Genomic DNA, 24667 nt, shown 5'->3' with positions numbered 1-24667 from the left:
GTGGCAGACTTCAACCTACCAGATGTTTGTGGGAGATATACAATAGAGCAGATAGGAAACAGCCTAGGAGGTTTGTGGAGTGCGTGGAAGATAACTTTCTATCAATCACAGGTAGTAAGTGAGCCTACAATGGGAGGAGCCGTGCTGGGAGGACTGGTGGGAGATGTGGTCGTCGGAGGCCATCTTTGGCATGGTGACCATGAAATGATAGAGTTTTCAATCCTCGGTGAAGTGAGGAGGGGCATCAGCAAAACTGCCACTCTGGACTGCTGGAGGTCAGGCTTTGGACTGTTCAGGACACAGGTTGAGAGAGTGCCTTGGGAGACAGTCCTGAAGAGCAAAGGGATCCAGGGAGGCTGGACTTTTTTCAAGATGGTAATCTTTAAGGTGCAGGAGCAGGCTGTCCCCATGTGCCAAAAGATGTGCCGCAGGGGAAGAAGACCGGCCTGCCTGAATCAGGACCTATTGCTGGGAGTGCAGGGGAAAAAAAGGGGTTACCACCTTTGGAAGAAGGCGCAGGTAGCTCGGGAAGAGTACGTGGAAGTCTCTAGGGTATGTAGGGAGGAAATTAGAAACACAAAAGCTCGGATGGAACTCAATCTGGCCACCATTGAAAAAGAGAACAAAAATGTTCCTACAAATACATTAACAGGACGCAGAAGGGGACTCTCCATCCTTTATGTGATGCAATGGGGGACATTGTCACTAAGGGTGAGGATAAGGCTGAGGTACTTAATGCCTTCTTTGCCTCAGTCTTTGACACCCAGAGCAGTTATCCTCAAGGTACTTGGCTCCCAGAGTTGGAATACACGTGTAGAGTCCAAAATAACCCCCCATAATCCAGGAGCAAACAGCAGTGACCTATTACTCCACTTGGACACCCACACGTCTGTGGGTCCAGATGGGATCCACCTGTGGGTTCTGAAAGAGCAGGCGGATGTGCTCACCAAGGCACTCTCCATCATTGATCAGCAGTCCTGGTCAACAGAGGAGGTCCCAAATGACTGGAAACTGGCCAGTGTGAAACCTATCTACATGAAAGTTAGGACACGGGATCTGGGACAATACAGGCCTGTTAGAGTGACCTTGGTATCGGGGAAAGTTATGGAGCAAATCATCTTGAACACAACATATGTGTGACAGTCATGTATCAGGCCCAGCCAACATGGGTTCATGAGAGGCAGGTCCTGCATTACCAACCTGATCTCCTTTTCTGACCAGGTGACCTGCAAGTGGGTGAGGGGCTGTCTCTTTAAGACGTTAGTAAGGTCTTTGACACAGACTGCAACTGCTGTCTACTGGAGATGCTGGCACTCATGGCTTAGACAGGGGTACTCTTTACTGGATGAAGAACTGTCTGGGTGGCCAGGCCCAGAGAGTGGTGGTGAATGGAGTTAAATCCAGCTGGTGACTGGTCACGGGTAGTTTTCCCCAGGGTTCAGTGTTGTGGCAGATCCTTTTCTATATCTTTATCATTGATCTGATTGAGGAGATTGAGTCAACCCTCAGGAAATTTGCAGACGACACCAAGCTGGAAGGAAGAGTTGATGTGCTTGAGGGTAAGAAAGCTCTAGAGAGGGATCTGGACAGGCTGGCTTGATGGGCTGAGACCAGGTGTATGAGGTTCAAGAAGGCCGAGTGCCGTGTCCTGCACTTTGGTCCCAACAGCCCCATGCAACACTACTGGCTTGGGACAGAGTGGCTGGAGAGCTCTGTGGCAGAAAGGAGGTGAGAGTGCTGGTCAACATCCAGCTGAATATGAGGCAGCAGTGTGCCCAGGTGGCCAAGAAGGCCAGCGGTCTCCTGGCTTGTATGAGGAACAGTGTAGCCAGCAGGAGCAGGGAACTGATCGTTCCCCTGTACTCAGCACTGGTGAGGCTGCGCCTCAAATACTCTGTTCATGTTTGGAGTCGCTCACTACAAGAAAGAGATGGAGGTGTTAGAGCATGTCCAAAGAAGGGCAAAGAAGGATTTAGAGCTGGACCTAATGTTCTTGAGTGTCTTGAGTGAGTGAGCATGGTTACATTTTGACTCGATGATCTTGAAGGACTTTTCCATCCATAATGATTCTACGATCCTCTGACCTCCCCCGTTTCTGGTGCTTTGAGAGGGTGGTTCCTCACCCATGTCCTGACCTGGGAGGTAAAGGAGAGCGAGAGACCGGAGCCAAGGGCAAGGGTTTCTCCTCCAGCTTCAGGCAGGAACTTCGTCAAGTCTCCTGCATTTAATATATATGCTAGTTTAGCTCAGGTCTGCATGTTTCCACTTAATGAATTTGCAAAACCAAGTGGCAGCAGCTCTAGCTTGGAAGCATGGTATGGCAGTATTAGCTCCTTAGGTGAAGTCATCATCTTCTGGCCTTGTGTACCTCAAGACCACCTAACTAGACCCTGTGCCCAAAGTCACCTTGCTGCAAGGGAAGGACAGAGGTGGCCCAGTGTCACCAAGCTCAGGGCTGAGCTTGGGTTTGTCACATTGGTGGGACGCCCCATGACAGAGCAGTTTTCATACAAGGTGTTGCTTAAGTTCACTAGTGCTCGCCTGAGGCTAGGGCTGGCTCCACGTGTGGCAACAGGTACTTGGCCGCAGGCGTGGTAAGAAACTGCCCTCTTTTGGCTTTGCTTTGAAAAATGCTTTACAGCAAAAATGTTTCAGTAATGATTTATTTGAATGCAAAATAGAGACAGAGACGTTATAGAGTCAAACTTTATATATATACATATGTAGAAAGAGATGTTGTCTGTCAAGAGTAAAGGAAGCGAAACTTTTGGCAATTGTTACCCATGATCAAATCAAGACAAGGGTTGGTACTGCTCTTTAACAGGATGGATCCACCCAAATATGGCCGTCGGCAAAACACTCCTAATTTACTTGCTGGTATGAATGATAAGTAGCGACATTAAAATAATAAACCCCAGATTCCTTCATTCGTATGTTGTCCAAAAAAAAAAAAAAAAAAAGAAATATTTCCCATTTGGCTGAGCAGGGATCTTCAACTCGCCTCTCAAAACCTCTTCAGCATTGGTTATGGTGGCCAGACAGAGACTACAAGGTCACTTTGTAAAAGGAGCTCTTTTGCTGTTGGTGTAGAGGCAGTATCTTCTCCCTGGCCCTGCTTGCTGCAGCCCCACGGGTGTTTCGGGGCCCCGCTAGCGCGGCAGGGCGCAGATGCGGTAGGGCTGGGGTTGGCGAGTAATACCCAGGCGGTAGCGAAGGCTGGGCACGGTGTCCTTTGGCACCCGGAAGGTGAATTTCTGCAGCAGGGCCGTGAAGAAGAGGAAGAGCTCGGTGCGGGCCAGCTGCTCGCCCAGGCAGGCGCGCTTCCCTGTGGAGACAGTGGGAGCCCTGGGTTTGCCCTTGCCCAGTGCAAGCAAAACTCCCCCCAAAAGGGCATGGAATTCAGTTAGGAACATTGTTTGCAGGAGTTTCTGCTCTTCTGTGGTAGTGAAACAACCAACCTCGGACTGAGTACTTAGAGTGTCCTCCCTTGCCTTTAAGGACTTTCTAAGTCTCTGTGTTTTGTGGGACTTTAGTCCTCCCTGTTGCTCCTCCCTGAGTGGGGAGGTAGCCATAGCGAGGGGTGTTTGCTCTGCTCCAGCCACAGAAGCATAGTCGGACGTGTGTGTCCATTGGGTGAGGGGAGACACATTTGGGGCATCATCCTGCTTCCACTCCCAGCCTGGGAACTCATAGTGAAAGGGCTGGGGAAAACATCTGCCCCCCCTTACCTAGGGAGAATGGAATGAGGGCCTCTCTCCTCCAGAACTGGCCGTCCTTCAGGAAGTGCTCAGGGTTAAAAGCATCAGGGGTCTCCCACTCGTCCTTGTCCATGAGCACTGAGGTCAAGTTGGTTATCAGAACGGTGCCCTGAGCAAAGAAAACAAAATTTCCCATTACAGCGTCCCTCTGTTTGGCTCCCTGGCAGCTGAAGTCAGGGTTACCTTGGGCACGAGGAAGCCCCCGAGCAGGGTGTCACGCGTGGTCATCCGGGGCACACTCCCTGGGATAACATTGCTGAACCTCTGCACCTCGTGGACCACCGCATTGGTGTAGGGAAGAATGCTCTGGTCATCCAGGCCCGGCTGCCGGGTCTGCCCCACTACAGCATCGATCTCTGCTTGCACACGCGCTGCACGCCAGGAGCAAAGTCATCAAAAGTACAGTGAAAAATAAGAAAAAAAACCCACATGTCTACAAAGCAGCAGGGGGTTCTTGTGTTAAAGAAGGGACCTGTCCTGTGCCTCAGCATGTGATGAAGTGCCCTATGCTCTGCAGTTTCCTGGGGCGATGCGGCCAAGTCCTTGGCACAGGCAACACTGCGCCTGTGCTGGCACCACACGGTGAATGGACAGCTCGATGCAGTCACCGGCCCCCCACACATGGGATATGGGAGGGAGAGACCAGGAGCGGGTTCTGGACACATGGCTCATTTTACCTTGAATTTCTGGGTACGCAGCCATGTAGAGCAAAGCCCAGCGGAGGCTTGTGGACGTTGTCTCTGTGCCCGCAACAAACAGGTCCAGGGTGCAGGCCACAAGATTCTCCTCGCTGAAGCATCCGCTGCCGTCATCCTTGCCAGAGAGGGGTTTGAGCAGCATGTGCACAGTCGCAACCACCCGCAGACCATGCACACCCTTCCTAGCGATAATCTCGCCCCATGACTTTGGTCAGATGTGGGGAGGCCCCTGCACCTTCCAGGTGGGAAGATGTCCCCTGCAGTTGACTTCCGCTCCCAGTAGCACTTCAGACTGTGCTTTGGGGTTAGCTCAGCATAGCTATTTTGCCCATATTCTGCCCATATTCTAGTGTGTTTGGGCCTGGTGCTCCAACCAACACACACTGGCTAAAAGCCAAGTGGATATTTCCATGCTGCCCCAGACCCAAATCCTTCCCTGCTTTGCTTTGGCCATATTGGAGACACACACAGAGAATTAGGATTCATTTCTAGTTGCTCCTGATTTATAGCACGAGCTGCGGAAGGGCTCAGCTGTGTGACTGACCTTGGCTATCTCCTGCAGGTAGCTGTCAATGAAGTCCCGGCTTTCGGTGGGCTGCCAGTCCTCCTTGTGCTTAGCAATTACGTCACACAGAAAATTTTTGAGCTGCTTCCAGATTTCAGAAATGGTGTGGTGAGGCCCAGGGACGTATTTCATGATGTTTGGGAAAAAGCTGTAGAGCTTGGGACACAAGAAGAGAAAGGCACATGGAAGAGAGGACCGGAACATTCCTTATGTTATCAAAATCTTGTGCCTGTCAAGCCATGTTGAAGAATTACTGCTCTACAAGTCTGGAGGCCAACACCAAAGAAGCAGTCAAGTTCTTACGCAAATTGGTGTCACCGGCCTGGTTGGGGAGCAGTACCTGCGTCAGAGGGTGGCCATGCAGCACCAACAGCTTGTCCAGCAGATGCAGCAGCTCTTGGAAGCGCTCGTTGTGGTACTCAAATCGGTCTCCAAAGGTGACAGAGCAGATGATGTTGGAGACGGCATTATTGATCTTAAAGTGAGGGTCAAATGGATGTCCTAGAGAAGAGAAATAAAGGGGAGTGGGTTCTGCCCTGGCTCCCAGTTCAGGAGTGGTTTCATACGGTGACGGAAAGCAAGGGGTGCGGAAAGAGCTAAAAGCCTTTGGAAACAGCGGAGCTCAAAGGTGTTCACATTTCTAGGAGAGCTCTACGCAAGTAGTCTTAAACACCCCCTACAAATACTGCTTTGCCTGTTGCCTCCTCACATTAATCAGCTGACTCTGTTCTGTTTTTAGGAGAAAGCAGCATACAAGACAGTGCTGTGGGTCTGGCCTCACCCTGCTCTTCCCCGATGGCATCAGTGAGGTACCGGCACTCCTCCTGTATCCGCTCCTCCAAGCTCTTCTTGCCCAGGCCAAAGTTTCTGAGCGTGGTCAGGGCAAATCTTCTCTGCTGTTTCCATAGATGTCCATTGGAGGAGATCAGCCCTGGAATTAAAAAGACAAACAATACCCTACCGTGAGCTAAGGTAGGTCCTGTTATCGGGTGAAAAACTGTTAACTCTGCCATCTGCAATGGCAGAGGAGCCAAGTGCATTGTGGTGGTCACAGGTGGCTTCATTCGTGGGCAGACAGGTGTTTTACAGGGTCCATGTTTAGACTTTTTGTCTCTGATACATGTCCTGGATGATACGAACTCACCTCGTTTATTAAAGAATTCAGTGTCGACAGGGAACTGTGGCCGATCTAGGAAGTGTTCACCTTGGTTTACCAGCACCTCCTTAATCATCTTGAAGTTGCTGACGATGATGCAGCTCATGCCACCAATATCCATGCTGTAGATGTCCCCATATTTTTTTGTAAGCTAGGGAGGAAAAGAAATCATGGAAGCCACGAAGAACAAAACTCAGTGGAGGGGAAGCTGTTGGGAGATCCCAAGTCATGGGGACTTGCTAGGAACCTGAGCAAAGCCACCACGAGGAACAGCAGGGAAGTTGGGATTAGGAAGGGAGGAATAAGGGAGGAGAGAAGACATATATTAAATTGGATAATTGTTTATGGAAAGGCCTCTTTTTTTTTTTCTAATTACCAAATTAGTCATCTGAAATTGGTGTTAATTTGCAGTAAATTAATAAAAAATACAAAATCATCAGGCTACATTGTCCTGTTTTGTCTCTATTTAAGTGGGGCTTTCCCAGTTCCTGTCAGCCTCCCGCCCTCCCCAGCCAAAGCCAAAGGACTCCTATAGTGGTGGAGATAGCAGCTCCATTGCACCGTGCCCTTTGCCCAGAGAAATGCCAATGTTTGTCTCTCCTCCACACCTGGACAGACCTTACTGAAATATTCCATCCACCTCCCCTGCCCTGGGAGGTCTCTGGAGCTTCTTCCCCACCTAGTGGCTCCTTGTGGGACACTTTGACTTGCACTGACCCCTCTCCCCCCACTGTAAGTGCTGTATATCCACCTGGCCCCTTCCTATCCACCCCTGGGTCTTCTTGGCCCCCGAGGCTCTTTACCTTCTCTATCCCTTTCAGGGAGTCGATGATATCCATAGAAAGGACATTCCCCAGGAAGGGAAGCCGGAAAGGTCCCGGCGGGAAGTTTTTGGGCTTCCTGCTCTTCATGTAGTCGGCAATGAGCAGGAAGACGAGCAGGAAGACCAGGAGGGTCCGTATGGACACGCTGGAGATGCCCTCGCTCAGGAAGCGCAGCATGGTGAGGGTCATGATGCCGGCAGCCCCGTCAGCCTGGATCCACGCCCGGAGATGGGCAAAGTGCACAGGGAGACAGGCGCAAACGAGGAAGCCGCTTGTGCAGCGGCCCGCCTGCCCTGGCACGCCTCCCCACCTCCCTCCTGGACGGGTTATAACTTAAAAAGCAGTTTGATCCTACTGCTTAACTTCTCGTGCATTTCTTCTCATAAAAAGTAAATAAGGAAAAGCCACATGCAGCCTCTCCTCACTTCTCCTGGCTTATATTATCCTGCAAAGCCAGCTGGGCAGTGCACTTGCCAGGGGGAAACCAGAGACACTAGGTTGGAAATCCTCCCTGCAGCCTCTTGCTCACCCCTGCGCTCCCGGCTCCTTTCCTTGCTCCCGTCAGCCGCGGCAGAGCCTGGCCGGGAGCTCTGCTTCTGCTTCCTGGCTGCTCCACGGTTATTTCCGGATCCTCCTCAATGCTCTCTGTGACCAGTGGAGGAATCGGGTAACTACAGGCCTGTCAGCCTGATCTCGGTATCAGGGAAAGTTATGGAGTAGATCATGTTGAGGGCAATCACACAAATATGTGGGACAACCAAGGGATCAGGTACAGCCCACCTCAGTTCATAAGGGGCAGGTCCTGCATCACCAACCTCATCTCCTTCTCTGAAAATGTGACCTGCTTTGGATGAGGGAAAGCCTGTGGACCTGGTCCGCTTAGAGTTTAGTAAGGCCTTTGACACAGTCTCCCAGTGCCTTATTGAGAAGTTGGCAGCTCATGGCTTAGACAGAGGTCCTCTTCACTGGGTGAAAAACAGTCTGGATGGCTGGGGCCAGAGTGGTGGTGAAGGGAGTTATATCCAGCTGGTGATTGGTCACCATTGGTGTCCCCCAGGGTTCAGTGTTGGGGCAGGTCCTCTTTCATATCTTTATTAAAGATTTTTTGAGGGGATTGTGGGAACCGTCAGCAAATTTGCAGATGACACAAAGCTGAGAGGAAGAGTTGATGTGCCTGAGCGTAGGAAAGCTCTGGAGAGGAATCTAGACAGGCTAGTTTGAAGGGTTGAGACAAGCTGTATGAGGTTCAAGAAGGCCAAGTGCCGTATCCTGCACTTTGGTCCCAACAGCCCCATGCAACGCTACTGGCTTGGGACAAAGTGGCTGGAGAGCTGTGTGGCAGAAAGGAGCTGGGGGTGCTGGTCAACAGCCAGGTGAACAAGAGACAGCAGAGTGTCCAAGTGGTCAAGAAGGCCTCTGGCCTCCTGGCTTGTATGAGAAACAGTGTAGCCAGCAGGAGCAGGGAACTGATCATTCCCCTGTACTCGGCACTGGTGAGGCCACTCCTTGAGTACTGTGTTCACGTTTGGGATCTCTCACTACAAGAAAGATATGGAGGTATTGGAGCATATCCAAAGCAGGGCAAAGAAGGGTTTGCAGCTGGACTCAATGATCTTGAGAATCTTCTCCAACCATAATCAATCCACGATCCTCTGACCTCCATTCCTGGTGCTTTGAGAGGGTGGCTCCCCACCCATGTCCAGACCTGGAAGGTGAGAAATGAAAGCGAGAGACTGGAGCCAAGGGTAGGGGGTTCCTCCTCTACCTTCTAGCAGGAGCTTGGTCAAGTCTTCTGCATTTTATAAATACATTAGTTTAGCTCCAGTCTGCATGTTTCCACTTAATGAATCTGCAAAATGGAGGGACAGCAGCTCTAGCTCGATGGGATCGTGTGGCAGAAATAGCTCCCAAGGTCAAGCCATCATCTTCTGTGGAAAACTGAGAAACTGTGAGAAACAGTGGTAACGGTCAAAGTTAGGAGTGAGAAACTGTGAAAGTTAGGAATAACAGATTAGCAGATAGAGAAACCTAAAACACAGGCTGGATGCACCGATCCCTGGTTGATTACCTGTTGTCCATTAGCAGGATTGGACCCGGATAGCAATAGATCAAGGAATTGGCTGGAGGCAGGGGGAGGAAGCGCGTGGACAGCGCACGGACAGTGTATGCTCACATATTCAGAGAATATGTGAGAAGTTTGGTCTGATGCTCAATAAAATGGCTTCTGCCTTCTGGTTCTAAACCTTAAGCCCCTGCTCCGTCGATGATTCCCACAATCTTCTCGCCTTGTGTACCTCAAGGCCACCTAGCCAGACCTTGTGCTCTAAGTCACCTTGCTGCAAGGGAAGGACAGAGGTGGCCCAGTGTCACCAAGCTTAGGGTCAAGCTTGGGCTTGTCTCATCAGTGGGACCCCTGTGACAGAGCAGTTTTCAGTCAAGCTGTTGCTCAAGTTCACTAGTGCTAGCATAAGATGAGGCCTGGCTCCCTGCGTGCCTGCGGCTGTCACGACCTGGCAGCAGGGGTGGTGAGAAACTGCCCTGCTTGGTCTTCACTTTGAAAAATGCACTGCACCAAAAATGTTTCAGTAAGGATTTCTTAAAATGCAGAATACAGACATTACAGAAGCAATCTTTTCGTATATATATAGAGATATTGTCCATCAAAAGTAATAGAAGCACAATGTTCAGCAATTACTACCCATGCTCAAACGAGAATACAAGGGCTGGTGCTGCTCTTCAACTGGATGGATCTGCCAAATATCACCCTCTGGAAATCACTCCTAATTTACTTGCTGCTAAGAATGATAACGAGCCAAAATAAAATTAAGAAAACTTAAGATTGCTCAATTTGCCTGTTGCCAAGAGAAAAAAAAGAAAAATATATTTCCCATTTGGCTGAGCAGGGATCTTCAACTCGCCTCTCAAAGCCTCCTCAGCATTGGGTTATGGTGGCCAGGCAGAGACTACAAGGTCACTTTGTAAAAGGAGCTCTTTTGCTGTTGGTGTAGAGGCAGTATCTTCCCCCTGGTCCTGCTTGCTGCAGCCCCACGGGTGTTTCGGGGCCCCGCTAGCGCGGCAGGGCGCAGATGCGGTAGGGCTGGGGTTGTCGAGTAATACCCAGGCGGTAGCTGAGGCTGGGCACGGTGTCCTGCGGCATCCGGAAGGTGAATTTCTGCAGCAGGGCCGTGAAGAAGAGGAAGAGCTCGGTGCGGGCCAGCTGCTCGCCCAGGCAGGCGCGCTTCCCTGCGGAGACAGTGGGAGCCGCACTACTTCAGTTTGCCCGTGCCCAGTGCAAGCAAAACTCCCCCCAAAAGGGCATGGAATTCAGTCAGGAACATTGTTTGCAGGAGTTTCTGCTCTGCTCCGCTAGTGACTGACTGAGTATGTGAGTGGCCTCCCTTGCCTTTAAGACATTTCTAAGGTCTCGTCTGTGTTTTGTGGGACTTTATTCCTCCCTGTTGTTCGGCTCTCCATGGGAAGGGAGACAACGTGAGGAGGGTATTTGCTCTGGCCCAGCCACACAAGCTGGGCTGGACCAGTGTGTCCACGAAGTGAAGAGAGCAGCATTTGGGGCGAACATCAACCTGCTTCCACTCCCAGCCTGGGAACTCATAGTGAAAGGGCTGGGGAAAACATCTGCTCCCCCTTACCTAGGGAGAATGGAATGAAGGCCTCTCTCCTGCAGAACTGGCCATCCTTCAGGAAGTGCTCGGGGTTAAAAGCATCAGGTGTTTCCCATGTCTCCTTATCCATGAACAGTGAGGTCAAGTTGGTCATCAGAACGGTGCCCTGAGCAAAGAAAACAAAATTTCCCATTACGGTGTCCCCGTGATTGGCTACATGTCAGTCGGAGCCAGGGTTACCTTGGGCACGAGGAAGCCCCCGAGCAGGGTGTCCCGTGTGGTCATCCGGGGCGCGCCGACAGGGATGACATTGCTGAACCTCTGCACCTCGTGGACCACCGCGTTGGTGTAGGGCAGGCTGGCCTGGTCGTTCAGGCCCGGCTGCTGGGTCTGCCCCACTACAGCATCCATCTCCGCTTGCACACGCGCTGCACACCAGGAGCAAAGTCATCAACAGCACAGTGAAGAAAAAAAAAAAAAAAGAAAAGACACCCCAAAAAACGTCTACAGAGAAAAAGGGTGGGTTTTGCGATTTTCTCTCAAAGAAGGAATCCATTGAGAGCCTCAATATGTGATGAAGTGCCCTACACTTGTAGTTTCCTGGGGCAATGCGGCCCAGGCCTCAGCACAGGCATCGGGGCCCATGTTTTGGCACTGCGGCATGAACGGATGGAAGGATGGAGTGACCAGCCTCCCTGACATGGGATATGGGAGAGAGAGACCAGGAGCGGGTTCTGGACACATGGCTCATTTTACCTTGAATTTCTGGGTGCGCAGCCATGTAGAGCAAAGCCCAGCGGAGGGTTGTGGACGTTGTCTCTGTGCCTGCAAAGAACAGGTCCAGCATGCAGGCCACAAGATTCTCCTCACTGAAGCACCCGCTGCTGTCGGCCTTTGCAGAGAGGGGTATGAGCAGCACGGACAGTCGCAACCGCCGCAGACCGTGCTCCCCCTGCCCAGCGCTCAGCTCGCCCTATGGCTTTGATCAGATGCGGAGAGCCTCATATACCTTCCAGGTGAGAAGATGTCCCATGCAGTTGCCTTCCCCTCCCAGAACCACTCTACACTTAGCATTAGGCTCAGCACAGCTATTTTGCCCATATTCTAGGGTACTCAGTCCTGCTGCTCCAACCAACACACGCTAGCCAAAAGCCAAGCGGACGTTTCCATGCCGTCCTACACCGGAGTCCTCCTCTTTGCTTTGGCCATGTTGGAGACACCCATGGAGAATTACGATTCATTTCTAGTTGCTCCTGATTTAGAGCTCGAGCTGCGGAAGGGCTCGGCTGTGTGACTGACCTTCTCTATCTCCTGCAGGTAGCTGTCGATGAAGTCCCGGCTTTCGGTGGGCTGCCAGTCCTCCCTGTGCTTAGCAATTATTTCGCACAGAAAATTTTTGAGCTGCTTCCAGATTTGAGAAATGGTGTGGTGGGGCCCGGGGACGTATTTCATGATTCCTGGGAAAGAGCTGTAGAGCTTGGGACATGAGAAGAGAAGGGCACATGGAAGAGAGGAATGGAACATCCCTTATGTTATCAAAACCTCATGCCTGTCAAGCCACTTATATGAATTACTGCTCTACAAGTCTGGAGGCCAACCCCAAAGGAGCAGCCAAGGTCTTGAACAAATTGGTGCCCCCTTGCCTGGCCTGGCCGGGGAGCAGTACCTGACTCAGGGGGTGGCTGTGCAGCACCAACAGCTTGTCCAGCAGATGCAGCAGCTCTTGGAAGCGCTCGTTGTGGTACTCAAACCGCTCTCCAAAGCTGACGGAGCAGATGATGTTGGAGACAGCATTATTGATCTTAAAGTGAGGGTCAAAAGGATTTCCTGGAGAAGAGGAATACAGAGGAGTGGGTTCTGCCCTGGCTCCCAGATCAGGAGTGGTTTCATAGGGTGATGGAAATGAAGGGGTGAGGAAACAGCTAAAGGGCTTTGGAAACAGTGGAGCTCAAAGGTGCTCACACTTCTCAGGTGAGCTCAACGCAAGCAGTGTTAAACACCCCTACAAATACTGCTTTACCTGTTGCCTTCTGACATTAATCAACTAATTTTGAGGTGTTTTTAGCTGACAGCAGCATGCAGGATGGTGCTGTGGGTCTGGCCTCACCCTGCTTTTCCCCGATGGCATCAGTGAGGTACCGGCACTCCTCCTGTATCCGCTCCTCCAAGCTCTTCTTGCCCAGGCCAAAGTTTCTGAGCGTGGTCAGGGCAAATCTTCTCTGCTGTTTCCATAGATGTCCATTGGAGGAGATCAGCCCTGGAATTAAAAAGACAAACAATACCCCACCATGAGCTAAGGTAGCTCCTGTTATCGACTTGGAAAACTGTTAACTCTGCCATTTGCGAAGGCAGAGCAGCCAAGTGCATTGTGGTGGTCACAGATGTCTTCATTCCTGGGCAAACAGGTGGTTTACAGGGTCTGTGTTTAACCTTTCTGACCCAAATACATGTCCTGGATGATAAGAACTTACCGCGTTGGCTAAAGAATCCAGTTTCGAAAGCGACTTTTGGTCGATCTAGGAAGTTTTCTCCTTGGTTTACCAGTACCTCCTTTACCATCTGAAAGTTGTTGATGAAGACGTAGCTCTCGCTGCCCACCTGCGTGCCGAAGATATCTCCATATTTTTTTGTAAGCTAGGAAGGAAAATAAACGATCAAAGCCATGGAGAACAAAGCTCTGTGGAGGGGAAGCCGATGGGAAACCCCAAGTCCTGGGGCCTTGCCAGGGACCTGAGCAAAGCTACAGCAAACATCAGGGAAGTCGGGATGAGGAAGGGAGGAGAGAAGACATATATTATAGTGGATGATTGTTTATGGAAAGGCCTATTCTTTTTCTCACTGCATTGTGCCCTTTGCTTAGAGATATGCCAATATTTGTATCCCCTCCACACCTGTACAGATGTAGTCCAAACATCCCACTGCCCTCCCCTTCCCTGCGTGGTCTCTGGGACCTCCTCCTCACCTAGTAGCCCCTTGTGGGCCACTTTGACTCGTACTGACCCCATTTCCCCCACTGTAAGTGCTGTGTATCCACCTGGCCCCTTCCCATCCACCTTTGGGTCTCCTTGGCCCCTCGGGGCTCTTACCTTCTCTATCCCTTTCAGAGGATCCTTGAAGTCCATTGAGAGGATATTCCCCAGGAAGGGGAGGCGGAAGGGTCCTGGCGGGAAGTTTTTGGGTTTCCTGCTCTTCATGTAGTCGGCAATGAGCAGGAAGACGAGCAGGAAGACCAGGAGGGTCCGTATAGACACGCTGGAGATGCCCTCGCTCAGGAGGCGCAGCATGGCGAGGGTCATGATGCCAGCAGCCCCGGCTGCCTGGATCTGCACCCGGAGCAAAGTGCACGGGGAGACGGGCGCAAGCAAGCTGATCGTGCAGCGCCCGCCCGCCTGGCACGCCTCCCCGCCTCCCTCCCGGAGGGGTTTACATTTAAAAAGCAGTTTGATTCTTAGTGCTTAACTTCTCGTGCATTTCTCCCTTTAAAAAAATAAATAAGCAGAAAACACGTGCAGCCTTTCCTCACTTCTCCTGGGTTATATTATCCTGCAAAGCCGGCTGGGCAGTGCGCTTGCCAGGGGGAAACCAGAGACACTAGGTTGGAAATCCTCCTTGCAGCCTCTTGCTCACCCCTGCGCTCCCAGCTCCTTTCCTTAGTCCCGGCGGCCGCGGCAGAGCCTGGTCGGGAGCTCTGCTACTGCTTCCTGGCAGCTCCGCGGTGATTTCTGTGTCCTCCTTAATGCTCTACCGCAAGTGCAGCGCCCACATCCTCCCCAGAATATACGATATGGAATTAGTGCATTTCTTTCCTTTTTTTTTTTTTTTTTTTTTGGTGTTGTTTTGTTTTCATATGATCGCAATGATTAAACAAGGAAAGGATTGGAAATGATTGCATCCATTTATTCTCTTCCATGTGGCCCCATAGAGGGAAGCAGTGAGCTGCAGGAATAGCATCAAGCAAGTTTGAAACAGGAAAAGAGAAGAGGGGAAGCTTGTTTGCTAAGGCAAAGCAAATAGAAGACTGTGCTATTTTTAATCGGAACTTTTTTTAATTGTTTAACTGTAAAATTGTACTTAAAGTTCTCATTACTCGATTATGGCCATGGATGACTTTAGGCTTTTTAGGAAGGGAAGGCCAGGAAGGTGAGGTGGGGGAGTGGCTCTTTACATGAGAGAACAACTGCAATGTATGGAGCTCTGCCAAGGCAAGGATGAAGTGCGAGTCAAGGAAAGGTTTAAAGGTCAGGCCAACAGGCACGACACTGGTGGCTGTTTACTACAGGCCTCCTGACGAGGAAGAGGAAGTGGATGAGGCCTCTACCGGCAGCTGCAAGAAGCCTCACGATCACAGGCCCTGGTCCTTATGGGGGACTTTGGCCACCTTGAAGTCTGCTTCAGGGCGAGGAAAAGATAGACCAGCAGATTCCTGCAGAACATTGCGCATAACTTCTCGATTCAGGTCGTAGATGAGCCAAAGACGGGAGGGGCAAGACCACATGGGAACTGTATAGGAACATAGCCAGAGAATGCAGGGATGCAGTGAGGAAGGCCAAGGTCCGTTTGGAATGAGATCTCAGGGGCAACAGGAAGAGCTTCTACAGCTACATTAGCAGCAAGAGGAAGACTAAGGAAAACATAGGCCCGCTGCTGTATGGCCCGGGTGCCTTGGTGACAGAGAATGCAGAGAAGGCAGAGTTACTAAATGCCTCCTTTGCTTCAGTCTTGTAGAAGCTAGTTCCCATAAGCAGTACTGTAGAAGTAGTTCCCATACAGTTCAGAACTGTAGAAGCTAGTTCCCATAACAAACAAAGGCCAGACACAAGAGAGAAAACCAGGAGAGAGAAAGACGTGCTGCTGGTTGAGGATGATTGGACTAGTGATTATTTAGGCAGACTGGACACATCGAAATCTATGGGCCTGTATGGTATGCACCCAAGAGTGCTGAGGGAACTGGCAGGTCTTCTTGCTAAGCCTCTCTCCATCAACTTCGAGAGCTCATGTGGAGTGAGGGAGGAGCTGGAGGACTGGAGGAAAGCCAATGTCACTGCAGTCTTCAAAAAGGGTAAGAGGGAGAACCCAGCAAAATACAGGCTGGTCAGCCTCTCCTCCGTTTCTGGAAAGGTGCTGGAGCAGTTCATCCTAGAGGCCGTCTCTAGGCATGTGAAAGAAAAGAAGGTCATCAGGAGTAGTCAGCATGGCTTCACGAAAGGGAAGTCGTGTTTGACCAACCTGATAGCCTTCTACGATGGGATGACGGGCTGGATGGATGAGGGGAGAGCAGTGGATGTTGTCTACCTTGACTCCAGCAAGGCTTTCGACATCATCTTCCCATAACATCCTCATGAGGAAGCTCTGGAAGTGTGGACTAGATGAGTACGCAGCAAAGTAGACTGAGCACTGTTTGGATGGCGGAGCTCAGTGGGTTGTGATAATTGGGGCTGAGTCTAGTTGGAGGCCTGTGGCCAGTGGTGTGCCCCAGGGGTCAATACTGGGCCTAGTACTGTTCAACTTGTTCATCAGGATGAGGGGACAGAGTGCACCCTCAGCAAGTTTGTGAGCAAGTGAGCAAGTCTGTGCTGCCATTCAGAGGAACCTGGACAGGTTGAAGAGTAGGGCAGAGAGGAACCTCATGAGGTTCAACAAGTGCAGGGTCCTGCACCTGGGGAGGAATAACCCCAGACCACAATACAGATTAGGGGCTGACCTGCTGGAAAGCAGCTCCATGGAGAGGGGTTTGGGAGTCCTGGTTGAGAAGAAGTTAACCATGAGGAAGCAATGTGCCCATGTGGCCACGAAGGCCAATGGGATCCTGGGCTTTCGTCATGAGGAGTGTTGCCAGCAGGTCAAGGGAGGAGATCTTCCCCCTCTGCTCAGCTCTGGTGAGGTCACATCTGGAGTATTCTGTGCAGTTCTGGGCTCCCCAGGACAAGGGGGATGTGGAACTTCTGGAGAGGGCAACGAAGATGATTAAAGAACTGGAGGATCTATCGTATCAGGAAAGAATAAGCAAGCTGGTCCTATTTAGCCTGGAGAAGAGAAGATTAAGAGGGAATCTAAATCTGATTGATATGAATAAATACCTGAGGGGGGAATGTAGGGAAGATCGGGCCAAACTCTTTCTTGGAGGTGGCCAGTGACAGAAGAAGGGGTAATGGGTATGAATTAAAACACAGGAAGTTCCCCGTGCTTGTGAGGAAGAACTTCTTTACTGTGAGGGTGACAGAGCCCTGCAACAGGCTGTCCAGAGTGGTTGTGGAGTCACCTTCTTTGGAGATCTTCAACACCCACCTGGTTGCAACCCTGTGCCACGTGCTCTAGGTGTCGTTGCTTGAGCAGGAGAGTTGGACCACATGATCTCTAGAGTCCCTTCCAACCTCAACCATTCTGTAAGTCTGTGATTTAGCCTGTGAATATAATTTTATTTAATATCCATTTGGGAATTTGAGAAGCCATGAAAGAGCAGCTGTTGCCTAACTGGTTAAACTTGGGTTACTTCTGTGAATGAGGAGCTGATCTGTAGAAATAAATATTTCATTATAAGCCATGGTTTTATGTTTACTTCACCTCATTCAAAGTGCACAGAAAGGATGATGATAGCATCATTTTGATGTTAACCATAGTAATGTCAAACAACAACAAAAAAGCTACTAATAGCCTAGCAAGGTATACGTAAAAAGGAAAGACAGCAATGTAAAAGCAGCATTTTTTTGAAATTTTTGATTTTTTTAAGGCACCGTTCTTGAGCTATGTATATTATTAAAGCACCTTTTGCACCTGTAGAGTGCAGAATAACCCCCCATAATCCAGGAGGGAACAGCCAGTGACCTGTTACTGCACTTGGACACTCACAAGTCTGTGGATCCAGATGGGATTCACCTGCAGGTTCTGAAGGAGCAGGTGGACGTGCTCCCCCAGCTACTCTCCACCATCTATCAGCAATCCTGGTCAACGTGGGAGGCCCCAGTCAACTGGAGACTGGCCAATGCGTCACCCATCTACAAGAAGGGTTGGCTAGAGGATCTGAATTATTACAGGCCTGTCATGGGGCTGGTTGGCCTATGCAATGCCACTGGTTTGAAGCAGAGTGGCTGGAGAGTTGTGTGGCAGCAAAGGATGTGGGAGTGCTGGTCAACAGCCAGCTGAACATGAGGCAGCAGTGTGCCTGCATGGCCAAGGCCAACGGCCTCCTGGCTTGTATGAGCAAGCATGTAGCCAGCAGGAGAAGGGAAGTGATCGTTCCCCTGTACTCGGCACTGGTAAGGCCACGCCTTGAATACTGTTTTCAGTGTTGGATCCTTTAAGAAAGACATGGAGGTGCTGGAGGGTGTCTAAGGAAGGGCAAAGAAGGGTTTACAGTTGGACTCAATGATCTTCAATCTCTTTTCCAACCATAATGATTCTATGATTCTCTGACCTCTCCCTTTTCTGATGCTTTGAGAGGGTGGCTCCCCACCGATGTCCTGACCGAGCGGCAGCAGCTCTAGCTTGGACGCATGGCATGGCAAAAATAGTTCCTTAGGTCAAGCCATCATCTTCTAGCCTTGTGTACCTAAAGGCCATCTAATCAGAAGCTTGCCCAAAATCACCTTGCAAGAGAAGGGCAGGGTAGTCCAGCATCACCAAGCTCAGACTGAGCTGGCTCCCTGTATCATGTAGTCACCAGGACCTGGCTGCAGGTGTGGTGAGAAACTGCGCTCCTTGGGCTTCGCTTTGAAAAATGCATTACACCAATAATGTATCAGTAAGGCTTTATTGGAATGCAGAATACAGACAGAGACATTATAGAGTCAGTCTTTTTTATATATATAAAGAGACAGATATTGTCTATCAAAAGTAACAGAATCACAGCTTTTGGCAATTGCTACCTGTGCTCAAACGAGAATACAAGGGCCAGTGCTGCTCTTATTTACTTGCTGCTAAGAATGATAACTAGCAAAATATTATTAAGAAAGCCTAGATTGCTCCTTTTATATGTTGCTAAAAAAAAAAAAAAGGAAACCTGAAATAAATATTTATCATCTGGTTGAGCAGAGGTCTTCAACCCGCCACTCGAAGGCTCTGCAGCATTAGGTTAAGGTGAGCAGACAAGCACTACAAGGTCCCTTTGTAAAAGGCTCTCTTTTGCTGTTGGTGTAGAGGGAGCATCTTCTTCCTGGCTGCGCTTCCTGCAGTCACACAGGTGTTTTGGGGCCCTGCTAGCGCGGCAGGGCGCAGATGCGGTAGGGCAGAGGGTGCCGCGTCATGCCCATGCCGTAGCGGAAGCTGGGCACGGTGTCCTGCGGCATCCGGAAGGTGAATTTCTGCAGCAGGGCCGTGAAGAAGAGGAAGAGCTCGGCGCGGGCCAGCTGCTCGCCCAGGCAGGCGCGCTTCCCTGCAGAGACAGTGGCAGCCCTGGGTTTGCCCTTGCCCAGTGCAAGCAAAACTCTCCCAAAAGGGCATGGAATTCAGTTAGGAACATTGTTTGCAGGAGTTTCGGCTCTGCTCTGGTAGTGAGTAGATAAGAGTGGCCTTCCTTGCCTTTAAGGTGTTTCTAAGGTCTCCTGTGTGTTTTGTGGGACTTTATTCCTCCCTGTGGCTTCACCCTGCCTGGGAAGGGAGCCATGGTGAGGGGTGTTTCCTCTGGCCAGCTGCACAAGTTGTGCTGGATGTGCGTGTCCGTGCAGTGAGAGGAGCTGCATTTGGGACAAGTATCATCCTGCTTCCACTCCCAGCCTGGGAACTCATAGTGAAAGGGCTGGGGAAAACATCTGCTCCCTCTTACCTAGGGAGAATGGAATGAAGGCCTCTCTCCTGCAGAACTGGCCATCCTTCAGGAAGTGCTCGGGGTTAAAAGCATCAGGGGTTTCCCATTCCTTCTTATCCATGAGCACTGAGGTCATGTTGGGCATCAGAATGGTGCCCTCAAAGAAAAAGACAACATTTCCCATTATGGTGTCCCCGTGGTTGCCTACCCGCCAGCCAGAGCCAGGGTTACCTTGGGCACGAGGAAGCCCCTGAGCAGGGTGTCCCGTGTGGTCAGCCTGAGCACGCCAACAGGGACGACATTGCTGAACCTCTGCACCTCGTGAACCACCGCGTTGGTGTAGGGGAGGGTGGCCTGGTCATCCAGGCCCGGCTGCTGGGTCTGCCCCACTACAGCATCAATCTCTGCTTGCACACGTGCTGCACGCCAGGAGCAAAGTCATCAACAGCACAGTGAAGAAAAGAAAGAAACCCAAAAAACGTCTCTACAGAGCAACAGGGAGGTTGTTGTGAAATTCTCTCAAAGAAGGAAACCGTCATAAGCCCTAATATGTGATGAAGCACCCTATGCTCTGCAGTTTCCTGGGGCAATTAAGCCAAGGCCTCGGCACAGGCAACAAGAGGTCTGTACTGGCACTGTGCGATGAAGAGATGGATGGATGCACTGACCAACCGCCTTTCCTCCCTACACACATGGGATATGGGAGGGAGAGACCAGGAGCGGGTTCTGAACACATGGTTCATTTTACCTTGAATTTCTGGGTACGCAGCCATGTAGAGCAAAGCCCAGCGGAGGGTTGTGGACGTTGTCTCTGTGCCGGCAATGAACAGGTCCAGCATGCAGGCCACAAGATTCTCCTCGCTGAAGCACCCGCTGCTGTCGTCCTTAGCAGAGAAGGGTTTAAGCAGCATGTGGACAGTTGCAACCGCCCGCAGACCATGCTCACCCTTCCTAGCGATAACCTCGCCCAATGACTTTGGTCAGATGCGGGGAGCTCCCTGCACCTTCCAGGTAGGAAGATGCCCTGTGCAGTTGCCTTCCCCTCCCAGGAGCATTCCAGAAGTGGCTATGCGCACAGCATAGCCGCTTTGCCCATATTTTATTGTGTACTGCTTTGCCCATATTGGAGACACACCTGCAGAATTAGTTCTTCTCAATCTATAGCTCGAGCTGTGGGAGGGCTCGGCTGTGTGACTGACCTTGGCTATCTCCTGCAGGTAGCTGTCGATGAAGTCCCGGCTTTCAGTGGGCTGCCAGTCCTCCTTGTGCTTAGCAATTATGTCACACAGAAAATTTCTGAGCTGCTTCCAGATTTGAGAAATGGTATGGTGGGGCCCGGGGATGTATTTCATGATATTTGGGAAAAAGCTGTAGAGCTTGGCACACAGGAAGAAAAGGGCACATGGAAGAGAGAAACGGAACAACCCCTGTGTTACCAAAAACTTGTGCCTGCAAAGCCGCTTTGATGAATTATGACTAGCACAAATTTGTGCCCACGTGGTCGTCCCAGCCGGGGAGCAGTACCTGGCTCAGAAGGTGGCTCTGCAGCAACGCCAGCTTCTCCAGCAGATGCAGCAGCTCTTGGAAGTGCTCGTCGTGGTACTCATACCGATCTCCAAACATGACAGAGCAGATGACGTTGGAGACGGCATTGTTAATGTTAAAGTGAGGGTCAAAAGGATGTCCTAGAGAAAAGGAATAATGAGGAGTGGGTTCTCTCCTGGCTTCTAGTTCAGGATGGGTTTCATATGGTGATGGAAAGCAAGGAGTGTGGAAAGAGCTAAAGACCTTTGGGAACAGTTGAGTTCAAAAGTGCTCACACTTCTCAGGAGAGCTCCACGTAAGCACCCACTACAAATATTGCTTTGCCTGTCGCCTCCTAACATTAATCAGCTAACTCTGTTCTGTTTTTAGGAGAAAGCAGCATGCAGGATGGTGCTGTGGGTCTGGCCTCACCCTGCTCTTCCCCAATAGCGTTGGTGAGGTACCGGCACTCCTCCTGTATCCGCTCCTCCATCCTCTTCTTGCCCAGGCCTGAGTTTCTGAGCGAGGTCAGGGCAAATCTTCTCTGCTGTTTCCATATATGTCCATTTGAAAAGAAAAGCCCTGGAATAAAAGGACAAGAAATTCCCCACTGTGGGCGAAGGTAGCTCCTTTTATCGAGGTGAAAAAGCGTTAACTCTGCCATTTGCGATGGCAGAGGAGCCAAGTGCATTGTGGTGGTCACAGATGGCTTTATTCATGGGAAGACAGGTGGTTTGCAGGGTCCATGTTTAGACTTTTGTTCCAAATACATGTCCTGGATGATACAAACTCACCACGTTCGTTAAAGAATTCATTGTCGACAGGGAACCGTGGCCGATCTAGGAAGTTTTCACCTTCATTTACAAGCACCTCCTTAACCATTTTGAAGTTGCTGACAACGATCCAGCTCATGCCACCAATGCCCATGCTGAAGATGTCTCCATATTTCTTTGTAAGCTAGGGGGGAAAAGGGAATGATCAAAGCCATGGAGAACAAAGCTCAGTGGAGGGAAAGCAGATGGGAAATCCCAAGTCCTGGGGTCTTGCCTGGGACCTGAGCAAAGCCACAAGGAACATCAGGGGAGCTAGAAAGAGGAAGGGAGAGATAATGGAGGAGAGAAGGCATTTATTTAAGTGGATGATTGATCATGTAAAGGCCTCTACTTATTACCCAAATTAGTCATCCGAAGTTGGCATTAATTGGCAGTAAATTAAATAAAGCTCTTCAGGCCACATTTTCAAGTCTCGTCTTTGCTTAGCAGGTCTTTCCCAATTCCTGCTTCCCTCCCTCTGCAGCCAAAGCCACAGGACTCCTGCATCAGTGCTGATGGCAGCTCCAATGCATTTTCCCCAGAAAAATGTCAATGTTTGTTTGCATCTCCTAGACCCTCGTGCTGATCTTACCCAAACATCCCACCATCCTCCCCTGTCCTGGTGGGTCTCTGGGGCCTCCTCCTCACCTAGTGGCTCCTTGTGGGCCACTTTGACTTGCACTGTCCCCTTTACGCCCACTGTAAATGCTGTGTATCCACCTGGCCCCTTCCCATCCACCCTTGGGTCTCCTTGGCCCTCGAGGCTCTTTACCTTCTCCATTCCTTTCAGGGGATCGATGAACCCAATGGAGACGACATTCCCCAGGAAGGGGAGGCGGAAAGGTCCCGGTGGGAAGTTTTTGGGCTTCCTGCTCTTCATGTAGTCGGCAATGAGCAGGAAGACGAGCAGGAAGACCAGGAGGGTCCGTATGGACACGCTGGAGATGCCCTCGCTCAGGAGGCGCAGCATGGCGAGGGTCATGATGCTGGCAGCCCCGGCTGCCTGGATCCGTGCCCGGAGATGGGCAAAGTGCACGGGGAGACGGGCAAACAAGGGAAAGCTGCTCGTACAGTGGCCCGCCCACCCTGTCACGCCTCTCCGCCTCCCACCTGACGGATGGGTTATAACTTAAAAAGCAGTTTGATTCCTAGTGCTTACGTTCTTGTGCATTTCTTTTTATAAAAACATGAATAAGCTAAAAACATGTGCAGCCTCTCCTCAGTTCTCCTGGCTTATACTACCCCACACAGCCAGCTGAGCAGTGTGCTTACCAGGGGGAAACTAGAGACTAGGTTGGAAATCCTCCCTGCAGCCTCTGGCTCACCCCTGCCCTCCCGGCTTCTTTCATTGGTCCTGTCAGCCGCGGCAGAGCCTGGCTGGGAGCTCTGCTTCTGCTTCCTGGCTGCTCCGCAGTCATTTCCGGATCCTCCTCAATGCTCTGCCCCAAGTGCAGCGCCTATGTCCTCCCCGGAATATATCACAGGGGCTTAGTGCAATTCAGAAAGCCTTTTTTTTGTTGTTTGTTTTTTTTATTTTATTTTTCTTTTGGTTTTCATATGATCGCAATGATTAAAAAAGGAAAGGACTGCAAAAGATTGCATCCATTTATTCTCTTTCATGTGGCACCATAAAGGGAACCAGTGCAGCTGCAGCAACATCATGCTAGTTTGAAACAAGAAAACCAAACAGGGGAAGGTGGTTTGCTAACCAAACCAAATAGTACACATTGTGCTATTTTTAATTGGAGCCTTGTCTCCTGGTTAGAGATGAAATTAATATTTAATACCTAACCATAAACATTGGCTCACTTTTATCCAGACACTGTATTATTTCAGATGCCAAAGTAATTCAGGTACTTGGGTATGAGATCAAATTTTACATTTTTTTTTAACTGTTTAACTGTAAAACTGTACTTAAAGCTCTGATCACTGGAACGTGCCATGGATGGCATTACGCTTTTTAGGAAGGACAAGAATTTTTAAACCTTGGTTTTATTTTGCTATGGAATGAATCCATCTATATTTGCATAAAGATTTTTAAAACTAATTTGCTGGTGTCTTTTATTCCAAGCACCGTATTGAATGGGTCCTAGCTGGTGCTCCCCCTACTTCCGAGCAACCTTTGAAGTGATTTGGCATGTAGCTCTAATTGCAAAGTCTGAAATGTCTTACTACAGCATACATTTCGTGTTAACAACCATCAGACAAAGCTGTGCTGCTTTTCTTCCTCCGCTCTGTTCCTTCCTGCCTTCATTTCTGCTCCCCTTCAACGCCAGTTCCCTCTACTCCACCTGCTAACAACATCTAAGGCAGGGGATGTTGTGCAGGGGAAAAACTAAGACCTACCAAAAATTAGCTCTCAAATGACTCCCTCCATTGCTTATTGCTGCTGACGTAAAGCAGGATCTCTCACGCTTTCCTCAGCCACACCAGTAGAACATAGCAGAGGGACAGTCCTAAATCCTGCAACTAATGATAATTTGGAAAAGAAAATCACGAGCTATCTCCTGTGTACTTTGGGGGTTATTTATGTGCCTGAGTGTTTGGCTGCGCCCTTGCTCCCTGAACGCTGAGCTGGACCTAAACATTGCCCTGGGCGTGACTCCAGGCAGCCTTTCAGCCCTGCAGCACCAAGCTCAGCAGTAGAAAGTGTCCCTAGATTCCCTTAGGGGCTTTCCTGCAGCCCTAGTTTTATGTCTGGACTTGTCTTCCCCTCGCCCTGCGCTGTCAGCCCCACATGGGGCCCAGGGCCCTGTTGGGAGAGCGGGACGAGGCAGTGAGGGGCGATCTCTGTGTAACCTGGCCCCAGAGGCTGGTACAGCAGCGGCTCATGTGAATCTGTGGCTGCTGCTGCAACAGAGGAGAGAAGCGTGCAGAAAAGTGGGAGGAAAGAGGAAGGAAATGTTATCCATGAGGAGGAAAAGCAGGGCAGAACCTCCAAGGGGAAGGGTTTCTGATAGGATCTTC

The 24667-nt window shown here is 50.5% G+C and overlaps 3 protein-coding genes across 3 annotated transcripts; all 3 read right to left on the bottom strand.

Annotated features, from left to right (window-relative positions):
• Positions 1-3149: 3149 nt before the first annotated feature.
• LOC104571377 (cytochrome P450 2J2-like) lies at positions 3150-7205 on the bottom strand. The gene is made up of 9 exons (XM_088522470.1): positions 6981-7205; positions 6166-6328; positions 5803-5952; positions 5362-5522; positions 5001-5177; positions 4436-4571; positions 3942-4129; positions 3729-3867; positions 3150-3325 (listed from the first exon to the last, which is right to left on the bottom strand). The coding sequence occupies exons 1-9, from the start codon at positions 7188-7190 to the stop codon at positions 3150-3152; spliced, it is 1500 nt and encodes a 499-aa protein (XP_088378596.1). The 5' UTR covers positions 7191-7205.
• Positions 7206-10008: 2803 nt separating this feature from the next.
• On the bottom strand, positions 10009-13920 carry LOC148595107 (cytochrome P450 2J2-like). The gene is made up of 9 exons (XM_088522481.1): positions 13711-13920; positions 13096-13258; positions 12732-12881; positions 12291-12451; positions 11924-12100; positions 11381-11516; positions 10865-11052; positions 10652-10790; positions 10009-10244 (listed from the first exon to the last, which is right to left on the bottom strand). Exons 1-9 carry the CDS (start codon positions 13918-13920, stop codon positions 10069-10071), a joined length of 1500 nt encoding a protein of 499 aa, XP_088378607.1. The 3' UTR covers positions 10009-10068.
• Positions 13921-18805: 4885 nt separating this feature from the next.
• On the bottom strand, positions 18806-22739 carry LOC104571164 (cytochrome P450 2J4). Its single transcript, XM_010218241.2, has 9 exons — positions 22473-22739; positions 21683-21845; positions 21321-21470; positions 20889-21049; positions 20564-20740; positions 20113-20248; positions 19596-19783; positions 19383-19521; positions 18806-18992 (listed from the first exon to the last, which is right to left on the bottom strand). Exons 1-9 carry the CDS (start codon positions 22680-22682, stop codon positions 18817-18819), a joined length of 1500 nt encoding a protein of 499 aa, XP_010216543.2. The 5' UTR covers positions 22683-22739; the 3' UTR covers positions 18806-18816.
• Positions 22740-24667: the final 1928 nt, after the last annotated feature.

Source organism: Tinamus guttatus, unplaced genomic scaffold, assembly GCF_059628265.1.
Source record: "Tinamus guttatus ecotype Peru unplaced genomic scaffold, ASM5962826v1 Tinamus_guttatus_pri_ptg000153l, whole genome shotgun sequence".
NCBI classification, from domain to species: Eukaryota; Metazoa; Chordata; class Aves; order Tinamiformes; family Tinamidae; genus Tinamus; species Tinamus guttatus.
The sequence above is the reverse complement of the archived record's forward strand: the minus strand, read 5'-3'. Positions and strand labels throughout refer to the sequence as shown.

Excerpts from the sequence above, each read along its gene's own strand:
- LOC148595107 (XM_088522481.1), bottom strand. The coding sequence starts at position 13,920 with ATGACCCTCGCCATGCTGCGCCTCCTGAGCGAGGGCATCTCCAGCGTG. Across the intron at positions 13,259-13,710 it reads CTCTGAAAGGGATAGAGAAG|CTTACAAAAAAATATGGAGA; the intron begins GTAAGAGCCCCG and ends TTTCCTTCCTAG. Across the intron at positions 10,791-10,864 it reads GGGGCTTCCTCGTGCCCAAG|GGCACCGTTCTGATGACCAA; the intron begins GTAACCCTGGCT and ends TTCTTTGCTCAG.
- LOC104571377 (XM_088522470.1), bottom strand. The coding sequence starts at position 7,190 with ATGACCCTCACCATGCTGCGCTTCCTGAGCGAGGGCATCTCCAGCGTG. Across the intron at positions 6,329-6,980 it reads CCCTGAAAGGGATAGAGAAG|CTTACAAAAAAATATGGGGA; the intron begins GTAAAGAGCCTC and ends TTTCCTCCCTAG. Across the intron at positions 5,953-6,165 it reads TGAATTCTTTAATAAACGAG|GGCTGATCTCCTCCAATGGA; the intron begins GTGAGTTCGTAT and ends TTTTAATTCCAG.
- LOC104571164 (XM_010218241.2), bottom strand. The coding sequence starts at position 22,682 with ATGACCCTCGCCATGCTGCGCCTCCTGAGCGAGGGCATCTCCAGCGTG. Across the intron at positions 20,741-20,888 it reads AGAGCCACCTTCTGAGCCAG|CTCTACAGCTTTTTCCCAAA; the intron begins GTACTGCTCCCC and ends CTGTGTGCCAAG. Across the intron at positions 19,784-20,112 it reads TGCGTACCCAGAAATTCAAG|CACGTGTGCAAGCAGAGATT; the intron begins GTAAAATGAACC and ends CCTGGCGTGCAG.